This window comes from Schistocerca americana, chromosome 2 (genome assembly GCF_021461395.2).
Source record: "Schistocerca americana isolate TAMUIC-IGC-003095 chromosome 2, iqSchAmer2.1, whole genome shotgun sequence".
NCBI classification, from domain to species: Eukaryota; Metazoa; Arthropoda; class Insecta; order Orthoptera; family Acrididae; genus Schistocerca; species Schistocerca americana.
Window position 1 is genome coordinate 775,399,107 of NC_060120.1, and position 19,502 is coordinate 775,418,608.

At 39.6% G+C, this 19,502-nt stretch overlaps 1 protein-coding gene across 2 annotated transcripts in view; it reads right to left on the minus strand.

The window, feature by feature from the left end:
- The window catches only part of LOC124593703 (bifunctional peptidase and arginyl-hydroxylase JMJD5), an 87,841-nt gene extending 69,335 nt beyond the window's left edge, over nt 1–18,506 (minus strand). Inside the window, exons 1-2 of one of the 2 annotated variants that reach the window (XM_047132010.1) lie at nt 18,158–18,506; nt 6,562–6,673 (exon numbers count right to left, since the gene is read on the minus strand). In XM_047132010.1, coding sequence (XP_046987966.1) covers nt 6,562–6,673; nt 18,158–18,279 — 234 coding nt within the window. In that variant the 5' untranslated portion in view covers nt 18,280–18,506. The remainder of the gene's footprint in view (nt 1–6,561; nt 6,674–18,157) is intronic. The other variant, XM_047132009.1, reaches the window with a different exon arrangement.
- Between the last annotated feature and the right edge of the window lie 996 nt (nt 18,507–19,502).

Sequence of the window (19,502 nt, forward strand, 5' to 3'; positions counted from 1 at the left end):
AGTTCGGTGGCAGGAGGAACAAGACTTCTGGTCAGGTGACTACAGGGTTATAAACACAAAATCAAATAGGGGTAATGCAGGAGTAGGTTTAATAATGAATAGGAAAATAGGAATGCGGGTAAGCTACTACAAACAGCATAGTGAACGCATTATTGTGGCCAAGATAGATACGAAGCCCACACCTACTACAGTAGTACAAGTTTATATGCCAACTAGCTCTGCAGATGACGAAGAAATTGAAGAAATGTATGATGAAATAAAAGAAATTATTCAGATTGTGAAGGGAGACGAAAATTTAATAGTCATGGGTGACTGGAATTCGAGTGTAGGAAAAGGGAGAGAAGGAAACATAGTAGGTGAATATGGATTGGGGGACAGAAATGAAAGAGGAAGCCGCCTGGTAGAATTTTGCACAGAGCACAACATAATCATAACTAACACTTGGTTTAAGAATCATGAAAGAAGGTTGTATACATGGAAGAACCCTGGAGATACTAAAAGGTATCAGATAGATTATATAATGGTAAGACAGAGATTTAGGAACCAGGTTTTAAATTGTAAGACATTTCCAGGGGCAGATGTGGACTCTGACCACAATCTATTGGTTATGACCTGTAGATTAAAACTGAAGAAACTGCAAAAAGGTGGGAATTTAAGGAGATGGGACCTGGATAAACTGAAAGAACCAGAGGTTGTACAGAGATTCAGGGAGAGCATAAGGGAGCAATTGACAGGAATAGGGGAAATAAATACAGTAGAAGAAGAATGGGTAGCTTTGAGGGATGAAGTAGTGAAGGCAGCAGAGGATCAAGTAGGTAAAAAGACGAGGGCTAGTAGAAATCCTTGGGTAACAGAAGAAATATTGAATTTAATTGATGAAAGGAGAAAATATAAAAATGCGGTAAGTGAAACAGGCAAAAAGGAATACAAACGTCTCAAAAACGAGATCGACAGGAAGTGCAAAATGGCTAAACAGGGATGGCTAGAGGACAAATGTAAGGATGTAGAGGCCTATCTCACTAGGGGTAAGACAGATACCGCCTACAGGAAAATTAAAGAGACCTTTGGAGATAAGAGAACGACTTGTATGAATATCAAGAGCTCAGATGGAAACCCAGTTCTAAGCAAAGAAGGGAAAGCAGAAAGGTGGAAGGAGTATATAGAGGGTCTATACAAGGGCGATGTACTTGAGGACAATATTATGGAAATGGAAGAGGATGTAGATGAAGATGAAATGGGAGATACGATACTGCGTGAAGAGTTTGACAGAGCACTGAAAGACCTGAGTCGAAACAAGGCCCCCGGAGTAGACAATATTCCATTGGAACTACTGACGGCCGTGGGAGAGCCAGTCCTGACAAAACTCTACCATCTGGTGAGCAAGATGTATGAAACAGGCGAAATACCCTCAGACTTCAAGAAGAATATAATAATTCCAATCCCAAAGAAAGCAGGTGTTGACAGATGTGAAAATTACCGAACAATCAGTTTAATAAGCCACAGCTGCAAAATACTAACACGAATTCTTTACAGACGAATGGAAAAACTAGTAGAAGCCAACCTCGGGGACGATCAGTTTGGATTCCGTAGAAACACTGGAACACGTGAGGCAATACTGACCATACGACTTATCTTAGAAGAAAGATTAAGGAAAGGCAAACCTACGTTTCTAGCATTTGTAGACTTAGAGAAAGCTTTTGACAATGTTGACTGGAATACTCTCTTTCAAATTCTGAAGGTGGCAGGGGTAAAATACAGGGAGCGAAAGGCTATTTACAATTTGTACAGAAACCAGATGGCAGTTATAAGAGTCGAGGGACATGAAAGGGAAGCAGTGGTTGGGAAGGGAGTAAGACAGGGTTGTAGCCTCTCCCCGATGTTGTTCAATCTGTATATTGAGCAAGCAGTAAAGGAAACAAAAGAAAAATTCGGGGTAGGTATTAAAATTCATGGAGAAGAAATAAAAACTTTGAGGTTCGCCGATGACATTGTAATTCTGTCAGAGACAGCAAAGGACTTGGAAGAGCAGTTGAATGGAATGGACAGTGTCTTGAAAGGAGGATATAAGATGAACATCAACAAAAGCAAAACAAGGATAATGGAATGTAGTCTAATTAAGTCGGGTGATGCTGAGGGAATTAGATTAGGAAATGAGGCACTTAAAGTAGTAAAGGAGTTTTGCTATTTGGGGAGCAAAATAACTGATGATGGTCGAAGTAGAGAGGATATAAAATGTAGGCTGGCAATGGCAAGGAAAGCGTTTCTGAAGAAGAGAAATTTGTTAACATCCAGTATTGATTTAAGTGTCAGGAAGTCATTTCTGAAAGTATTTGTATGGAGTGTAGCCATGTATGGAAGTGAAACATGGACGATAAATAGTTTGGACAAGAAGAGAATAGAAGCTTTCGAAATGTGGTGCTACAGAAGAATGCTGAAGATTAGATGGGTAGATCACATAACTAATGAGGAAGTATTGAATAGGATTGGGGAGAAGAGAAGTTTGTGGCACAACTTGACCAGAAGAAGGGATCGGTTGGTAGGACATGTTCTGAGGCATCAAGGGATCACCAATTTAGTATTGGAGGGCAGCGTGGAGGGTAAAAATCGTAGAGGGAGACCAAGAGATGAATACACTAAGCAGATTCAGAAGGATGTAGGTTGCAATAGGTACTGGGAGATGAAAAAGCTTGCACAGGATAGAGTAGCATGGAGAGCTGCATCAAACCAGTCTCAGGACTGAAGACCACAACAACAACAACAAGCAATCGTTCAAGTTTTGTTAGCCTCCCAATCCTCATCACGAAAACAGCCTCAAAAAATTGTGTAGTGTGCAAAGAAATGAAGAAGGAAAGTGATGCATGGTACAAGTGTGAGAAACATCTACTGGCATTGCAAAAACTTCGAAAACAGTATTATCTTCACTCCTCGCCACTTCAGTAAATAGTAAGGGTAGATTTATAGAGAACTATCAAAAAATTATATAATTTTGAGAATAGAAGTGCAAGACAAAATATGCTCATTTTTGTCAATTTAAATAGCAAATTTTGGGCTGTCGAACATGGGGCAAAATATTAGTGTGTCAATGGGTTACATAACTTCTTTTCACAACAGTATTATACACTAGGGATAAACTGAATGAGGTAGCACTGTTTTAAATAGGCTGGCCTTTTATTTGGGAGGATGGAGATTGCAATCTTCAGCCACCCAACCCAATTTAGATTTTCCTAAATAACTTCCCACAAAAGCCATCCTATTATAAGGGCCACGGCTGACAGCCTGTCCCACCCTTGCCAAACTAGACTGGTAAGTACGTATTTGCTTGTGTAAATGAGTAATATTATTCTTTGTTTTCTTAGATTATAATACCTTGACCTTTGAAAAAGTGGTTTATGGATGAATAAAACAAAGTCAATGATGACGACTGTGAAGATGACTGGAAGCACTGCTAGTCAAGTGAGTCTCACTAGCTTACGTTCAGATGGATGAATAAAACAAAGTCAATGATGACGACTGTGAAGATGACTGGAAGCACTGCTAGTCAAGTGAGTCTCACTAGTTTACGTTCAGATCAAGTACAAGACAGCACCTCATACTTGTTGGTTAGGGAGATGGGTCTCGTCTTTTAGTTTAATGTATTCAACTGCAAATGGCTCACCAACTAGATAAGCCAACTGTGTCTCCTGGCCAGTTTCCCATACACCATTGTAAGATGTTCTGGGGAGGTGCAGTGCTACCCTCACCCATTTGATGTGTTAAGCAAATGAAGGTCAGGAAAGGATGATAGTACTAAAAAACTAACTCATCACACCAAAATGTGACTTACAATGTGCCAGTGTAGATGCCCACATAAAGCAGCTCCCAAGCGTAAAGAATGCCCTTTACATCACAGGATCGCAAGCATAATCATTAACTGTGTGTGTGTGTGTGTGTGTGTGTGTGTGTGTGTGTGTGTGTGTGTGAGCGAGAGAGAGAGAGAGAGAGAGAGAGAGAGAGAGAAAGCACAGTATTCCCACTTTTGAGAATCAAAATCTTAGGTTACATGGAAGTGATAACATGTTTTGTCCACTGAAACTATGGCTTGTATTCCACTTACTACATTTCATTATACCAGATGCATAGCTTTTACTTGTTAAGTTGTAATTTTTCCTTGATCTATGGAAAATAGTGTACAGCAACTGATGTAATGACAACACCCCTTTGTTAAATATTTTTAAAGAAGTTCATGAAAGTTTAGATTCTGATTTCCAAGTAAGTGTAGTGAAAAGGTAATATTAAAATACATGTCACTGCTGTTCAAAGGAATTTTTGTTTCACTAATTTAAACAGGACTACCAACATCAACAGAGCTGCAATATACTGCCCCTTAAACCGAATTCAATAGGAGGGGACTGAGTACATCTGAACCTTCTGCGTGGGAAAGCTCTAACTTGAAGCAGAAAAACTTTGACATGTCATATTTAAAATCTTTTCCATACAAGGCATACTGAAATTTTTGTACTTGCTCTAATGCTTACCTTATATTCCCATCATATTTTGTAGATGCACTAAGTCTTGGTGGTTCAGAGTAACACGATAGAAGCTAACTTTGAGTTAATAATACAGTACTCTTATAAAGTTGGAACTGCAGTCTCTCCAAGAGCCGAATAATTCATTTTACAAGGGTTGTTTGAAAAGTTCTCTGAACGGAATAGAAAAAAAAGTGCTTAAATCACTGAAACTTTTTTTATTTTTCAATGTAATCTCCTTGTACATTAATGCACTTGGTCCACGATGCTCCATTGCCTTGCTTCCATCCGGAACAAGCGTCTCCTCCAGGCCTGCAAAATAGTTGTCAAATCCAGCTATCAATTTTTCATTTGAAGTGAATCTTCATCCACCAAGAAAAATTTTCAGAGTTGTGAAGAGATGGAAGTCTGATGGAGCCATATCAGGTGAATAAGGCAGGTGTGGCAACAGTTCATACCATAGTTCATGTAATTTTGCCATGGCAACAGCTAATGTGTGCGGGTGTGCATTGTCTTGATGGGAGATGACTTTCTTCCTTGCTAAACCTGGCCTTTTTAAGCGTATCTTTTGTTGCAATTTGTCTGGGAGGTTCGCATAGTATTCTCCAGTAATTGTTTGCCTGGTGGAGAGAGAATCTACAAACCGAATCCCCTTCGCATCCCCGAACACTGATGCCATGACCTTTCCCGCTAAAATAATTGTCTTTGCTTTCTTTGGTGTTGTAGAATCAACATGTTTCCACTCCTTTGGCCATTGTTGTGTGTCTGGGGCATAGTAGTGCAACCAAGCTTCATCTGTGGTCACAAACTGGCACAAAAAATCTTGTTCGCTTCTCCTAAAAAGGGCCAAACGTTTTTCGATATGTCTATTCTCATGCATTTTCGACCCAGAGTCAAGTCGTGGTATCCATCTTGAAGAAAAATTTTTCATATCTAATTCTTCAGTTAAAATGTGATATACCCTTTCAGGTGACATCTGGCAAGCGTGAGCAATTTCATGCACTTTCAATCGGCGATCCTCCATGACCATTTTGTGCACTTTAGCAATGACTTCTGGAGTAGTGACACGCCTCGGCCGACCACTACTCTGATTATTATCTAAGCTCTCCCAACCAAATTTAAATTCATTTGTCCACTTGGCAACAGTTGAATATGAAGGAGCAGAGCCCGAGTGTATTTTGGAAATCAACATGAATGTCCTTTCCTTTCATACCTTTCTCTTCTAAGCACTTAATCACTGCTTGAATCTATCTTTACCATCTTCATAAATCACTATGCAGGAACAACAATAGAGCCATATCACTGCCACAGCTCTCTACCAAAAGCACTGATGTGGCTTGTGTTTACAGGCGACAGTGCAATCAATATCATGCGAACAACTTGTTGCACTAGCATTGACCTCTCGTGGTGATTCCGAGAACTTTTCAAATCACCTTTGTATATTAGCCTAGCTGAAATGAAGGTTTTGTGAATGTATCACCTGCAAGCAGCAGTGCTAATACCTATGGCAAAAAAATGTATACATCACACAGATACTCTAAGCAAAGAATAGGGATTCAGTGATTACACTTTGAGGAACTCTATATCTATGGTGTTATTCAGTAGAAGCAGTTTTTTTCATTATTTAAAAATATTGGGGCCAGAAACATCAATAATTTCTCCTCCATTCACAACACAAAATATAGGCTTCTGCGTGTGTACCCATTTAGCGCCACTTGTTTACAAGTTCTACAACAGAAGTTTGTTAAGAGAGACATGAAAAATATTTTACTCACGTCAATGAACAGCAATGTGAATCTACGGTATGAAATGAGGGATTTGTTGCTACAAGGTAAATGAAAAGTAATATGTTACTGAATACAAGGATGCTCTGTATTACAGGATACTGAAAAACTTTCCTTTCCCACTTTGCTTCCTGACTAAATCTTGTTCTGTAACTGCAACGCTAAACCACCGAATAATTGTAGAATGATAATGCTTTAATTATTTAATGGTCCAATGATTAATACTGCCCAAAGACAAAATCTGCTTCAAATGAGTGAATAACAAGTCTCACCTTAATGAGGGCTGCAACAGTGTAAACTTGCCTCAACCACACAGGAACATTACACCAATGTCCAGTATTCAGTTGTTCCCAGGTGAAATCCAGAACAGCATCTACATAGCCACTGAAAAATAGACAACATATGGTACACATTTCCAGCATTATGAATATAGAATGAAATGGTCAACAAATTTCACAAGTAGCAATGATATTTTCTCTTCACTGTATGTGCTGTAATGATTGGAAAGGTATGTATTATCTAGCTCATTTTCTTTCATCTCCTAGATACCACAATAAGTAAGCAGTTCTTAAATTATGAAAAGTTTCCCAACATTTATTTCTCTGGACTTTTTTTGTAGAGGATGTGTTTTGAAACTTTTAACACTTAGATAACTCTTTATCTTAGTATTAAATGAATCATCTGTAGATAACAGCACTGTTCAGTAACAAACTGAAGCTCTCAGTAGGTCCATGTGAAGTGTGCTTGGATAGCACAAGTGGCAACACACCACTAATGATTCAGAGAGCCAGTTCACTGGGCATCTGTCATTTGAAGATAATCTCAATGCAACAGCACAGAAATGCTCTAACCATATGGTACCAGCATATAATTAGTTCATCCAGTATCAATTACGAAAACTGCAAAATAACAGCCAGCAGTAAGACCAAACATTCTTCAGAAATGTAATTTTTACCACATTATGAGACAACTGGTTCAAACAACTAATTGTACAGATCACCGTGAAAGAAATACTTTACAGCTCCTGGCTACAGTCCTACATGGCTTTAAAATGAGGGTAGCTGACATCTGTTTACAAAAATGATACAAGACTGACAGGATCTGTAAGCATATTCTATGCCCAAATGCTATGACATTTCTGGAGGAAAAGTCACTACCAAAAAATCGTAATCTTATACTCTCACAACTCTCAGCTATTTAATATTTCTGGTGCTTTTTGCAAGCCTTTTTTTTACTATAGCTGCATTTTAGCCATGAAGTACCAATAGTTATGCAATAACAGCTGATTAAATTGTTTGTAGCAGTAAAATTGATCTTTGCCTGTAAAAAAATTTGGTGAACTATTATTGTTGCTCACTCTGTGCATGCACTGGGCATAATATGAGGGCAATGCCGAAAGTTTTTAGCAGCCCGTAAACCATAAGGCGGAGGACAATGGGGTTGTTTTCATTCAAAAGAGCGATGTTTTTCGACCTTGGGATGTGCACACACAGCCCCTGTCTAGCGGTGATCCCCCCCACAGTGCGGTAAGAAAGCACAGACAGTGCTGAGTCGGAGACGATGCAGGATGGAGCTGTTGCGCCACGACTTCCGCGCCATGATTTTTTACTATTATAAAAAGGGTTTAAGTGCCGAAGGATGCCATTCTTCTTTGCTGCGTATTTTTGGTGAAGCTTCCCTTTCTAGGGACACAGTTGGGAATTGGTTTCTCAAGTTTTCGAGAGGTCGACAGTCAATTGAAGATGAACCTTGTCCCGGTCGGCCAGCAACAGCTGTGACTCATGAAAACATTGATAATGTGAGGAAAATGATGAAAGAATATCCACATCTTACATTTTGCGGCATTGAAGGGACCCTAAATATTGGCTCAACAGCAGCACAGACCATCGTTCATGGCCACTTAGGCCTTACTAAGAGATGTGCCTGTTGGGTGCCACATTCCCTGACAGAAAGCCAAAAGGAGGCGAGAGTGGACTGGTGTCGTTTCATGCTCGAAAAATTCAATGGAGGGAAGTCCCAAGACACCTACAATATCGTCACAGGTGATGAAACATGGGTCTACCATTATGACCCTGAAACGAAGAGACAATCTTCTGTGTGGTGCTTTCCAGGGGAGGAACCACCCACAAAAGTTCGACGAAGTTTGAGCTCTGGAAAAAATATGGTGGCAACTTTTTTCACAAAGATCAGGCATCTCACCTCTGTGAGCTTGGACACATGCCGTACAGTCAATGCTGAATGGTACGTGAACGATTGTCTTCCAAAAGTCATCGCCACATGTCACAGCATCCAAAGTCCAAGAGTGGGCACCTTCTGCTGCATCACGACAATGCATCTGCGCACAGGGCTGCCAGAACGATGGACTTTCTGGAGAAGGAAAAAGTGCTAGTGTTACCCCATCCCCCCTATTCACCTGACCTGGCCCCCTGTGACTTCTTTCTGTTCCCTAAGACTTAGGAAAAAATTAGAGGGCAGCGGTTTCCATCAGATGAAGAGGGCATTGCAGTGTATGAGAGTGCACTAAGTGACATCCCAAAAGAAGCTTGGACTGACATTTTCTAAGTGGTTTCAGAGAATGGAAAAATGTATACATGCTAATGGAGAGTATTCTGAAGAATTGTAAATGTCTTTTTGCAAATAATTTTTTTTTCACACATTCTGCTAAAAACTTTCGCCATAGCCCTCGTATACAGGGTGGGAAAAACAAAACTGACCCAGAAAATATCTGAAAGGCTGACACCAAACTGACCCTGGTTAATGAACAAGAGAACTTTCCATCACAGAAAATAATGCTGGAAACAGTTATTTCAATGCTCTAACCAGTTGCTGTTACATTTCTGAAAATGTAAATCTATCTGCCATGTGCTCTGTTCCAAGTCTCCCACTGTGACACTCATCTGGATGAATGAGAGTAGACATGGCCAGCTGAATCCAACATAAAACAGTGCCCACAATAAAACAGCAAATGTTCACTGTCAAGTGTTAGCACTATTCGTAGAAAACATCTAGGAACTATTTGCGCAAGAGTTTAAGATGGGAAGTGTTTTGGTAAAACCTCCAGCAAACCCTGCAAAACAAAACCTGGTAGCAACATGGCACAAAATGTGCTCTGTAGCAAAGAAGAGCCATAATTATCTGAACAGTGTAACCACCAGAAAACCTTGGTTGAGTGAAGGAAAGCCTGGAACAAGTCCAACGAAATCTCAATGCTGATTTATCTGTGCAACTGGAAATTAAAAAAACGTCATGTCAAAACATTATCAAAAACACTCTGCACTTACAGCCTTACAAAATTTACTGTTGTTGACGAGTTAAAGTGCCCAGGAGAACTTTCCCATGTTGAGTTATGCCATTGATTTCTAGGCAAAGTGATGATGACTTTTCAATCAACAGCTTTTCATTTCTTCATGTGAGCCCTTGTTCAGCTTGTCAGGCTGTGAGAACTCATGTAATATACTCCGTTATGAATAAGAAAATTCCTATCAGTACTTTGAAAAGTCTTTGGACAATCTCAAATTTCTGGTGCACAATGCATGATGTCTGCATCGTAACATGCCTCTCACTAAACTGTCACTGCCAACCAGCACATCTGGAAACTGTTTAATCCGTATGTGGATCAATTCATAAAAGGTGAATGACTGTATGGACATTTTCAGGAAGACAGAGCAACAGCACACATGGCCTTGACAACCTGGTCAAAAGAAAGAAACACTGGGTTTAACAACCTGTTGACATCGAGGTCATTGGAGACAGAGCACAATTTAAGGAAATCATGGAAAACCTAAACCTGGATGGCCAGATGCAGGTTTGAACCGTCGTCATCCCAAATGCAACACCAGTGTGCTAACCACATCACCTTGCTCAGCGACAACCTCGTCATGAGAGCATGAGGTAATTGGTGAAAACAAGACAATCGGTGGAAGGATTGTAGTCTCGTGGCCACTTCAATTTCCTGACCTATATCCCTCCGATTTTTACCTGTGGGGCACTTTGAAGAGTCAGTTGAACTCAAATAATCCTCAAATACTGAAGAACTTACAGAGGAACAATGAAAACATTACTGCTGCTGTCCTTAAGGCACAGATGCTAAGCATGTCTAACAATTTATAGTACATTGAAAATTTCAGTGTGAAGTAATGCGCTGTGTGTGTTAGCACATGGAATGTTACCGAATTCAAATATATCTTTAATTTTTTGGGTAAAGATCAACTGCAACAGTAAACAATATATTCTGTGGTCTGAAATTATTTGTTGTCAATTACAGACTTTACTGTACATACCACAATCAGATTCTTAAAGAACTCTTAAATCATTATTTGACTAATTCAATCAATTAAATTAATCTACTAAGTGAAACTCTGAAATTGTGAAATAATTAACTATACTGAGAGGATGAGGACAAGTAATGCAGCACCATCACCATCATTAATATGGAGCAATGGAGTCAAGAGGTTCAGGAAAATCATTCATTCAAGAGACAGCTCCATTGATTCAGATGCAAAGTTGCAAATAGTAAATGCTGATGAACAGATGGAATCTATTTCCCTAGTTTTCCAGAAATGTGTTTACTGCTCTACCTCACTGTTCACTGGTAACCAAAATTTGATCATACACAGTAACTTCACCAAAGTGCAGCTGGTTCATAGAACCCAGTATATTACACTCGCTGATGAACACTCAACAGAAACAAAAATAATGTCAGGTGTCCCCCATCCCTGAAGAAAGTGTAATAGTTGAAGTTCAGTTTCCAAACAACACCACCTGAAAGCTACCCTTTGTCATTGCAGCCACTCCTCTATTATGTGTTGTCCTCTTTATTTTTTTGATAATTTTGACTCCCTGAACCTTCAAACACATCCACCGCATTTTTCTTTCTTGGCCTCCCATTTCATTTCACCCTGGCAATTTTTTCCATTATTCAGTCAAATAATGTTTGCAATACTTACCACATCACTGACCAGTTAATGATGGTTAAAATAAATAGTGTACTTGTGGATTTGGTAATGATCCATATATTTCCCAATATCGGATCAAACTTGGAAGAAGTGGAGGAGTAATTTCATGTCAATTCAACAAAGCACTCAACCGGATTCACTCAGATTTCTTTCAATTTGGGGCATCCAATGATACAGATAAGAGATGGAAAAGTACCAGTTTGCAGAGGTATATGACAATTGTGAAGAAAGTTATGGGTCTGCAAAGTTTGGAAATTGTATGACATTTACAAATGTCTGTCTCAACATAAATGATTAATTCTCATTCTAAGCCAGAAAAGCTAATTAGTAGAGCTTCACATTGATGCAACAAGATGAGTTTCAAAGAATTTTGTTGTTCAAGGTCATTGACCTTAATATTTGATCTTGTGTATCTCTAAACGCCATATCTTCAATTTTTTGAAAAAATATATAGTATTGTTTCAATATCTTACTATAGATGTAAATATTAAGATGGCACACCAAGGCATCACACCCAAAATGTCATCTATGTACATCGCAACACTAACAAAACATAGTAAGCAACTATGTATCTGTTTTTCTCCAGAACAGCAGCCATACCAATAACCGATTCTTCGTTGCTCACTGAAGAAGCGGAATACAGTGGAACCTTGCATAGCGAGCATAATTCGTTCCAGGACCTTTCTCGTAGCATGAAACACTCGTTAAGTGAAAATTTATCCCATATAAATTAGTGTAAAATACGATAATGCATTCCATCCAGGGAAAGCACTAAAAATTTTAACTTATTCATGCCATTTATTCAAAGAAAATTACATGTACAGTATTATGTACCTTATTATCTACAATACATAACCAATTCTTTTTACCAGGAAACTATTCATCTGTTTGTGTCGACACTTCAACGCTTGGTAAAAATGCGACACAGCATTACTGTCAAATTTGTAGTGCACATAGCCACTGCTTTATTGAGGTGATGACTTTCGATGTATGATGTAACCATCTCCCACCCTTTCAGCGTTTCTCTTATTGCACCAGAAGGTTGCTGCTTTGTTGTTACTGCCACCAATTCCTCTGAAGAACACTTCTCCACAACTTCCTGCTGTGAAACACATTGCAACTCCATAAGCTCTTTGGTGGTTATTTCTTGGCTGTGATCTTCCACAAGCTCATCAATATCATTCTTATCAATTCTGGTCCCAAACTCTTAGCTAAAGAGAATATCATTCGCTACAGGCTCCACAGGTACTTCCTCAAATGCCTCACTCACATTCAACAATGCACTCCAGCCAAAACTGCTTCTAAGCAGAAGTGAGAGTTCTCTTGGTAACCCCTTCCCACACCTTTTTGGACATCTTGACACAGGGAATTATGTCAAAGAGATTTCCAAAACTCATAAAATGAGATTGGTAGCTTCAGTCAACTCAAAGCAATTCTCTAACAGGGGGTTGAGTGTAAAGATTCTTAAAACTAGAAATATTCTAGTTGGTCCATAAGATGGATTAACAGAGTGGAGTTGGAGGCAGAAACTGGATTTTGATGAACTGAAGTTCTTCAAGGAGGTGATCTTGTAGGGCTGGAGAATGGGCAGGAGCGTTGTCCATAGCAAGCAAGACAGGGAGTGACAGATTTATCTCAAGCCGGGGACCAAACACTTCATCGATCCCATCATAAAGAAGACCACGTATCACCCAAGACTTCTTGTTGGACCTCCACATCACACTTAACCTGCTCTTCTGGACATTACACTTCTTTGATGCTCTTTGAGTTTCTGAATGAAAACAAGCAGCGGTTTAATTTTCAAATCGCTACTTGCATTGGCACATAATAGCAGTGCGAGACGGACTTTCACTGGCTTGTAACCGGGCAATGCAGTCTCCTCTTCTGTTATAAAGTTAGGGTTTGGCATCTTTTGCCAGAATAGACACATCTCATCACAATTAAAAGCCTGTTGTGGCAGTTAAACCTCAGAATCAACGAGTATCTTGATGTTGCTGATGAAGTTCTCTGCTGCCTTTGTGTTGGAGCTGGCTGCTTCACCATGGCTCATAATGCCATGGATGCCAGTTCTCTTAAACTTCTGGAACACCCACAACTTGCAATTGCTTTTCATTTATCTATATAAGGAGCAATCTTTCGACATCATCCAGAATACTAAATGTTGTTTAGACACTCTTGTCACTCCCTTTGAAGTATCTATCTATCTCCTTAATATTTTCCTTGGTCTTGAGGATAGGGCAAATAGTTGATGTAGACGACTGTAAATGAATGCTGAATCAGCAGGGCTCACACCATGTTCGCATTTTTCAACAATTTTACGTTTCATTTCTAAGATAATTTTTTTCACTTATGGTCATCATCTTGCAGCTTTATCTTTGGGGACATTTCTGTGAAGGTTATTAAAATTTGCACACACAAAAACACAGCATGAACACAACTTTAGAAAAATGTGTGATCACAAGCTCCGCTAAGATGGTAGCAGAAAGAGCACAAAACATCGACTGCAGTACGTACTAAAGATATTGTGTTCACATATGCCACAGCCGACAATAAAACATCAACATCTACATCTACGTGATTACTCTGCTATTCACAATAAAGTGCCTGTAAAGGGTTTAATGAACCACCTTCATGCTGTCTCTCTACCGTTCCAATCTCACGTTTGAGAGTGGAACGGTAGAGAGACACACGCGGGAAAAACTAGCACTTTTTCTGTACGAGCCCCCGATTTCTCCTATTTTATCGTGATGATCAATTCTCCCTAGCTGCCTCCACTCATTTCCGATGGAGGAAGAGCTCGAAACTTCCACAAAATGGTGGCCCATGGTGTTGGTGATAGCAATAGGGTCCAAGATAACCATCTGCTACTGTCAGGCCGGAAATTGGGGAATGTATCTTGGTCCCAGAGAGCCATCGGAGATTGGCCCACATGACAGAGGAAGAGGTGGGACTGTTAGAAGTACTAATGAACGAAATTCATCTAGCTCCTTTGCTATCCCAAAGAGCGCGATGACACTTTGCACGGGTCTGTTTATAATGAATGCAGTTTGTCATCGTAGACAACGGTTAAAAACGTGGAGAGCACGTCTCCGTGCGTGAATTGCATCGCAGCATGCCTCAGGCCACCAAGGGACTGGGACATGATGTGGTAAAGAGAACTCCAGGGAATGGAACGTTCTGCAGCAGTAAGGATAATGTTTGCTAGATATTTCACCTGGTCATCACAGCTGGGGAAATCTTGCTCTTTGAAGGTCGCCAGGGAGGAGTAAAGCTGCCAGTCAGCCTTAGTAAGCTGCCATTTTGGTGTGTAAGCAGGTGGATAGCATGATGCCCCCATGAGATAGAATGCCGACCTCAGGGGAAAGGCCAAAACGAATCGATAAGTAATGTGAAAGCTCAAAGCAGTCGTGAGGGTGCAAGTTCATTTCCTGAAAGCAGAGTACAAGGGGATGCTACAAGCAGCTGTAAATCCTCTTTGTGGGACCAAAGGCCGCGAACGTTCCACTGGAGGACAGTCATGATGAGGAAGAGATGTAGGGGGGTCAACTTGGCATCTGCCAAGTGACAGCCGGTGTAGAGTCGCTACTACCCCGGTTCCTGCTCCATGGGGTCCACAGAAATATCAGCTTGCTTATATCCACTGAGAAAAATGTAAGCCAAGTGTCACCCAAATCTGAAATGGTGGGTGAGAAAACACATTTCAGTTGCCTAAATGACCCTCCATTACTCTCCAACAGCCATCATACCTGCAGGAAGATGAATTTTTGTAACAGAAATACTCTTACAACCTGCACAAAAAATATGGAGAGTTTACTGAAATCAGAATAAACACAAAAGGGTCATTCCACGTCAAATCATCCAGAAATTTTAGGAAATGACAACCATTGTCACACAAATCCTTGAAATTTTGGGTAGTGGAAGTTTACCTAGACATATTCACATTTCCAAAATGTAAATGTTGCAGGTAAATTACTTTTTCACTTATGATAAAAAGAAGTTGTATAGATTGAGGAATTCAGGGTTTCACAGATGAGCTCTTGAGCTCCTTTACAATTTAAAAATACAATAGCTCCTACAGTTTTTGCAGTGGAAGCTTGATTTTTTTAGTTAAAGGGAAATGTTTATAATTTTATAGACGTGCTTCTTGTAGTGAATATCCACCATATATGTCTCAGAAAAAAAATTGTAAATAATTTCTTTTAAACAAAATCCATGAAGGTCATAATTTTTTAAGGCACTGCCCCCTCATAGATACCTTTGAAAAATTTACAATATTATTATAAATATTCCATTATGTCACACAAAAAGAATCAGTTTGTAGAAATAATGGAAAGTGTGAAAAGTAAAATTTGGACACATTTTAAGCAAATATCAAGTAAACACCGTCTTCTGCCCTCCAACTAAAACCTGAGCACTTCTTGGCAGTGTTAAGGACGACCTTGGTTTACATTAATCAGGGGTTTACAAAATACTGAGCCAATGCGGTAAGGAATACATAGATCAGACAATTTGCACCATTGAAGACCGATGCCGTGAACACCAATTGCACAAAAGATTGCAACAGCCTAATAAGTCTGCAATCGCCGAGCATTGCCTGTCAGAACTACATGGCATGCACTACGACAAGACCGAGGTCAAAACACAGACTTCAAAATATCAGGACTGTATCATCAAAGAAGCTATAGAGATCAGAGTAAGAAAATCTGATCTGAATCGTGACAGCAGACATTCCCTTAACCAAGCTTGGGAACCAGCCATTACCTGGATTAAGGAGAAGGCAGAAATATCCCAGAATGTACTGACTTCGAGGTCAGGAGGAGGAACCTCCAAAACACCGGCAAACCTCCCTGGGCACGGACCTTTGAGTGAACACCCAGACGCGGGCCCACAAGCCGGGCGTCGAACGCTGGCGCAGACGGCCAAGAGCGCGCCCATGGCGTGGACGGCGGAGGGAGTGCCTGAGGGAGGGTGAATTGATATATACCTCATGCCTGCCATCCCTTGACAGTACATCAGCACACCTAATGATGGCAGAAAGGTAGACTGCCGAAATATTGTGTCCTTTGTACACTCACACCAGGCTGTTCACCCGAGATTTATTTCGTCAAAATGCTATGTATTTTTACTTTGAGTTAATTTGGTTATGGCAGAGGTAAGAAAGTGTTCATATGACATGTAATGTACATGTTACCTTATATTTTAAATTTATAATTTTGTTTCATAGATTGCAATTTTATTCCATTTGGACGTTGTTATGTGTACTTAAGTTGATGTCTCTTTGGTAATAATTGTACCTCTCTCCAGTATATATTTTTTTCCACCAGTGCCATTCATTTCTGTTTTTTTTGTGTGATGAAACTTTATTACTTTAGATCACTTTCTAATTTTTTCAGTGTTTTCCAGAGGGGGGCAATTGTCCAAAATATTTTTTTCTAATTTAACAATAAAATTAAATAAAATTAATTTACAAAAATTAATTGTACAATTCTAACATTTTCAGAAACTACACGTGCCAAAGGATATTCAGGGAAAAACTGTTAGAATACCATTTTTTGTTTAAAAACTGCAGCTAATTTTCAAATCTTTACAGTTAGCTTTGAAGTAATGCATTGCACCAAACTTTCAGCAATTGCTACTAACAGAATGTATATAAAGCAATAAAAATTGGCAAGAGTTCATGATATTATAGACAAATGCAGTACACAAAATCTCCGTTCACAACTAGATAATGGGTGTCATGGCCTGGATGGCTTGACATGGAATGACCCAAAACTGGTATCATATAAAACTAATACACAATGTTGTCCTGTGAGCCCTACATTGCACTATTATACACACAAGATAACTCGTGATTTTGCAACGGGGATGTTGACAGTGGAGATAAAGGGCAGTAGGCCTATCCCTTATGTATGCTTGAAGCCGTCTCTCCTTCCAAGCATGAAGTATCACACTGCATTCTGGGTACAGCAAGACTATATAATATTACAAGAAAGTACATACCAATGTAAGTCAAGTAAACAACATGTGGACAGTCTTTCTTAACGCTTTTAACTCACAAAAGTCCAGTAAAGCCAGGTAACCCACGCTTTTATCCACACTATTTGACATCGTCCTCCCCCAACCCTTTCCCTGATTATTTCCTGCATTAATTAACTGTTTAGCACGAAAGTCATAACCAGATGATCACAATATTCCCACTTCATTTAAAACAACACATCACAAAGGTACAGACTACCCCTACCTAATAACAATAAATTGTACTCAGATTTCTATAACGACGTTCTTATATAATGGATATCCTGACAACCTCTTTTACTGTACCGTGTGTTGTTGTGAAATACGATTACACAACAATATTGCTGTAACGTATCAAAAGCACTGCTCAGACACCTTAGACTGAATGTTAATTATTCGTGTGAGACTTTTTGAAAAATCTGTGCCGATCATTTTTACCGGCAAATTCCATATAATGATGGTAAAACTGCGATCCATCACGTGGCTACAGCATTACCCTATAAAACAAATAAGCCATCTCCAGCCCTCCTGAACATAAGGCAGTACAACTTTATGCGTAATTTGTTGTAGAACTCTTTTATATGCCAGGAACATGTTGCATGTGAAACAGCTTCTGACAACTGCAGTACAACTGTCTCTCTTAACATCACTCAACTATTAAAATCAACAGGCAAACTCCTTTGTTGTGAACTGTTTATCCTAGACTGAAAACATGCTGTTGATAGATAATGCAACAACCGATAGTAAAGCACCTTGCATAAAATTTTGCAAGTGCCATAACCCCTCAAAATTTGAATACACGCATTGACAATCGTTTCCTCCTTTCGCAACGCGAATTGCACAACGAGAGAAGCGACTGCAATCGTAAGACACAACTACCACAAAAATAGTAACCTACCTATTCTGATGATTAAGTGCCACACGAAGCAGGTAAAGAGTGGCAGGGTGTACTTCTTTTGGCAAAAAAGATAAAAGATCGTCCGGAATGAGACCACCTATCAACTTCACTATAGTCTCCATTCCAACTCAGGTAATACGACAAATAACAGATCACATACACAAATTCTTCTAAAATTCTCATTACTGCTCACATGCGTTTCAAATTGCGCCCGCAAATTACATCTCTGCTCGTGATAGATTGTTAGAATCTCTGGACCAATAACATGTAGATGCGTAAGGCGAACGTACTTTTTTTCCTATTATCATATCATACACATGGCACCCGTACAAGCATAACATAACAGAATCACAATGACGCAGATAAAGTGAGATATAAAACTGTTACATAAAAACCGTGGTCCTTGTGATGTAAAAAGTTATACCACAGTCTAACATAACAGTCGCGACACTTCGCCTCGATTTTGTTGCTTTCAGCGCCAGCAGCGCCCCAAGCGGCCGGTAGGTTGAACTGTGAGTTCGGCGCGATCATGAAAGCGAATAGTGATTGTTTATTTTGATTTATACAATGGTTTTTACCATCGGGAGCGTTTGTAGCGCAATAAATTGCAGCAGCAACAGGAAGAAGACACCGCAGCTGTCTTTTTAGCTTTCCTAAGGATCCTGAGAGGTAAATACCGTCATGTTACTAAACTGTATCGTCAGGATTCACTTGCAAACTGTATGTGTATAAATGATGACTGTTTCGTTTTAGGAGCAGAAAATGGCTAGTTAATAGCAGACGAGAAGACCTTATGAAGAAAGACCCAATTTACCTGTATAATAATATTAGGTTTTGTTCGCTACATTTCGAACAACACCAGTTCATGAACGCAGACAACAACAAACTCGTGTGGAATGCAGTACCCACACGGTTTGACATTCCAAATAACCCACCGCAGCTGACAATGAAGAGGAAACTGCCACAAAGATTCGACAGTCAATCTAAAGCTGTAAAACAGTCCTATGACACAGAAGCAGCCAGTTCAACTCTCCATGTATCAGTGCCAGATTTGTGTGAATCATCAACACAGACCTGCTTTGACGATGAAGTGGTTAGATTAAGTGCAGCTGTTCGTGTCTTACAAAAGCGTGTGAAGTGTCAGAATGTGCAGATCGCTAGACTTCGAGCGAAACTATTATGGGACAAGGAAAATGCCCACAGACAGATTGTTTGAAAATTATTTAAATATTTGGTTTTTCGTGAAATGTAATGTAATCAGCTCATTATAATGTTTCCAGTATATTTCTCCCACTATTTGGCAGTTGCTTGTCCCACTTAGAATAATATAAAGATGAAGGTCGTA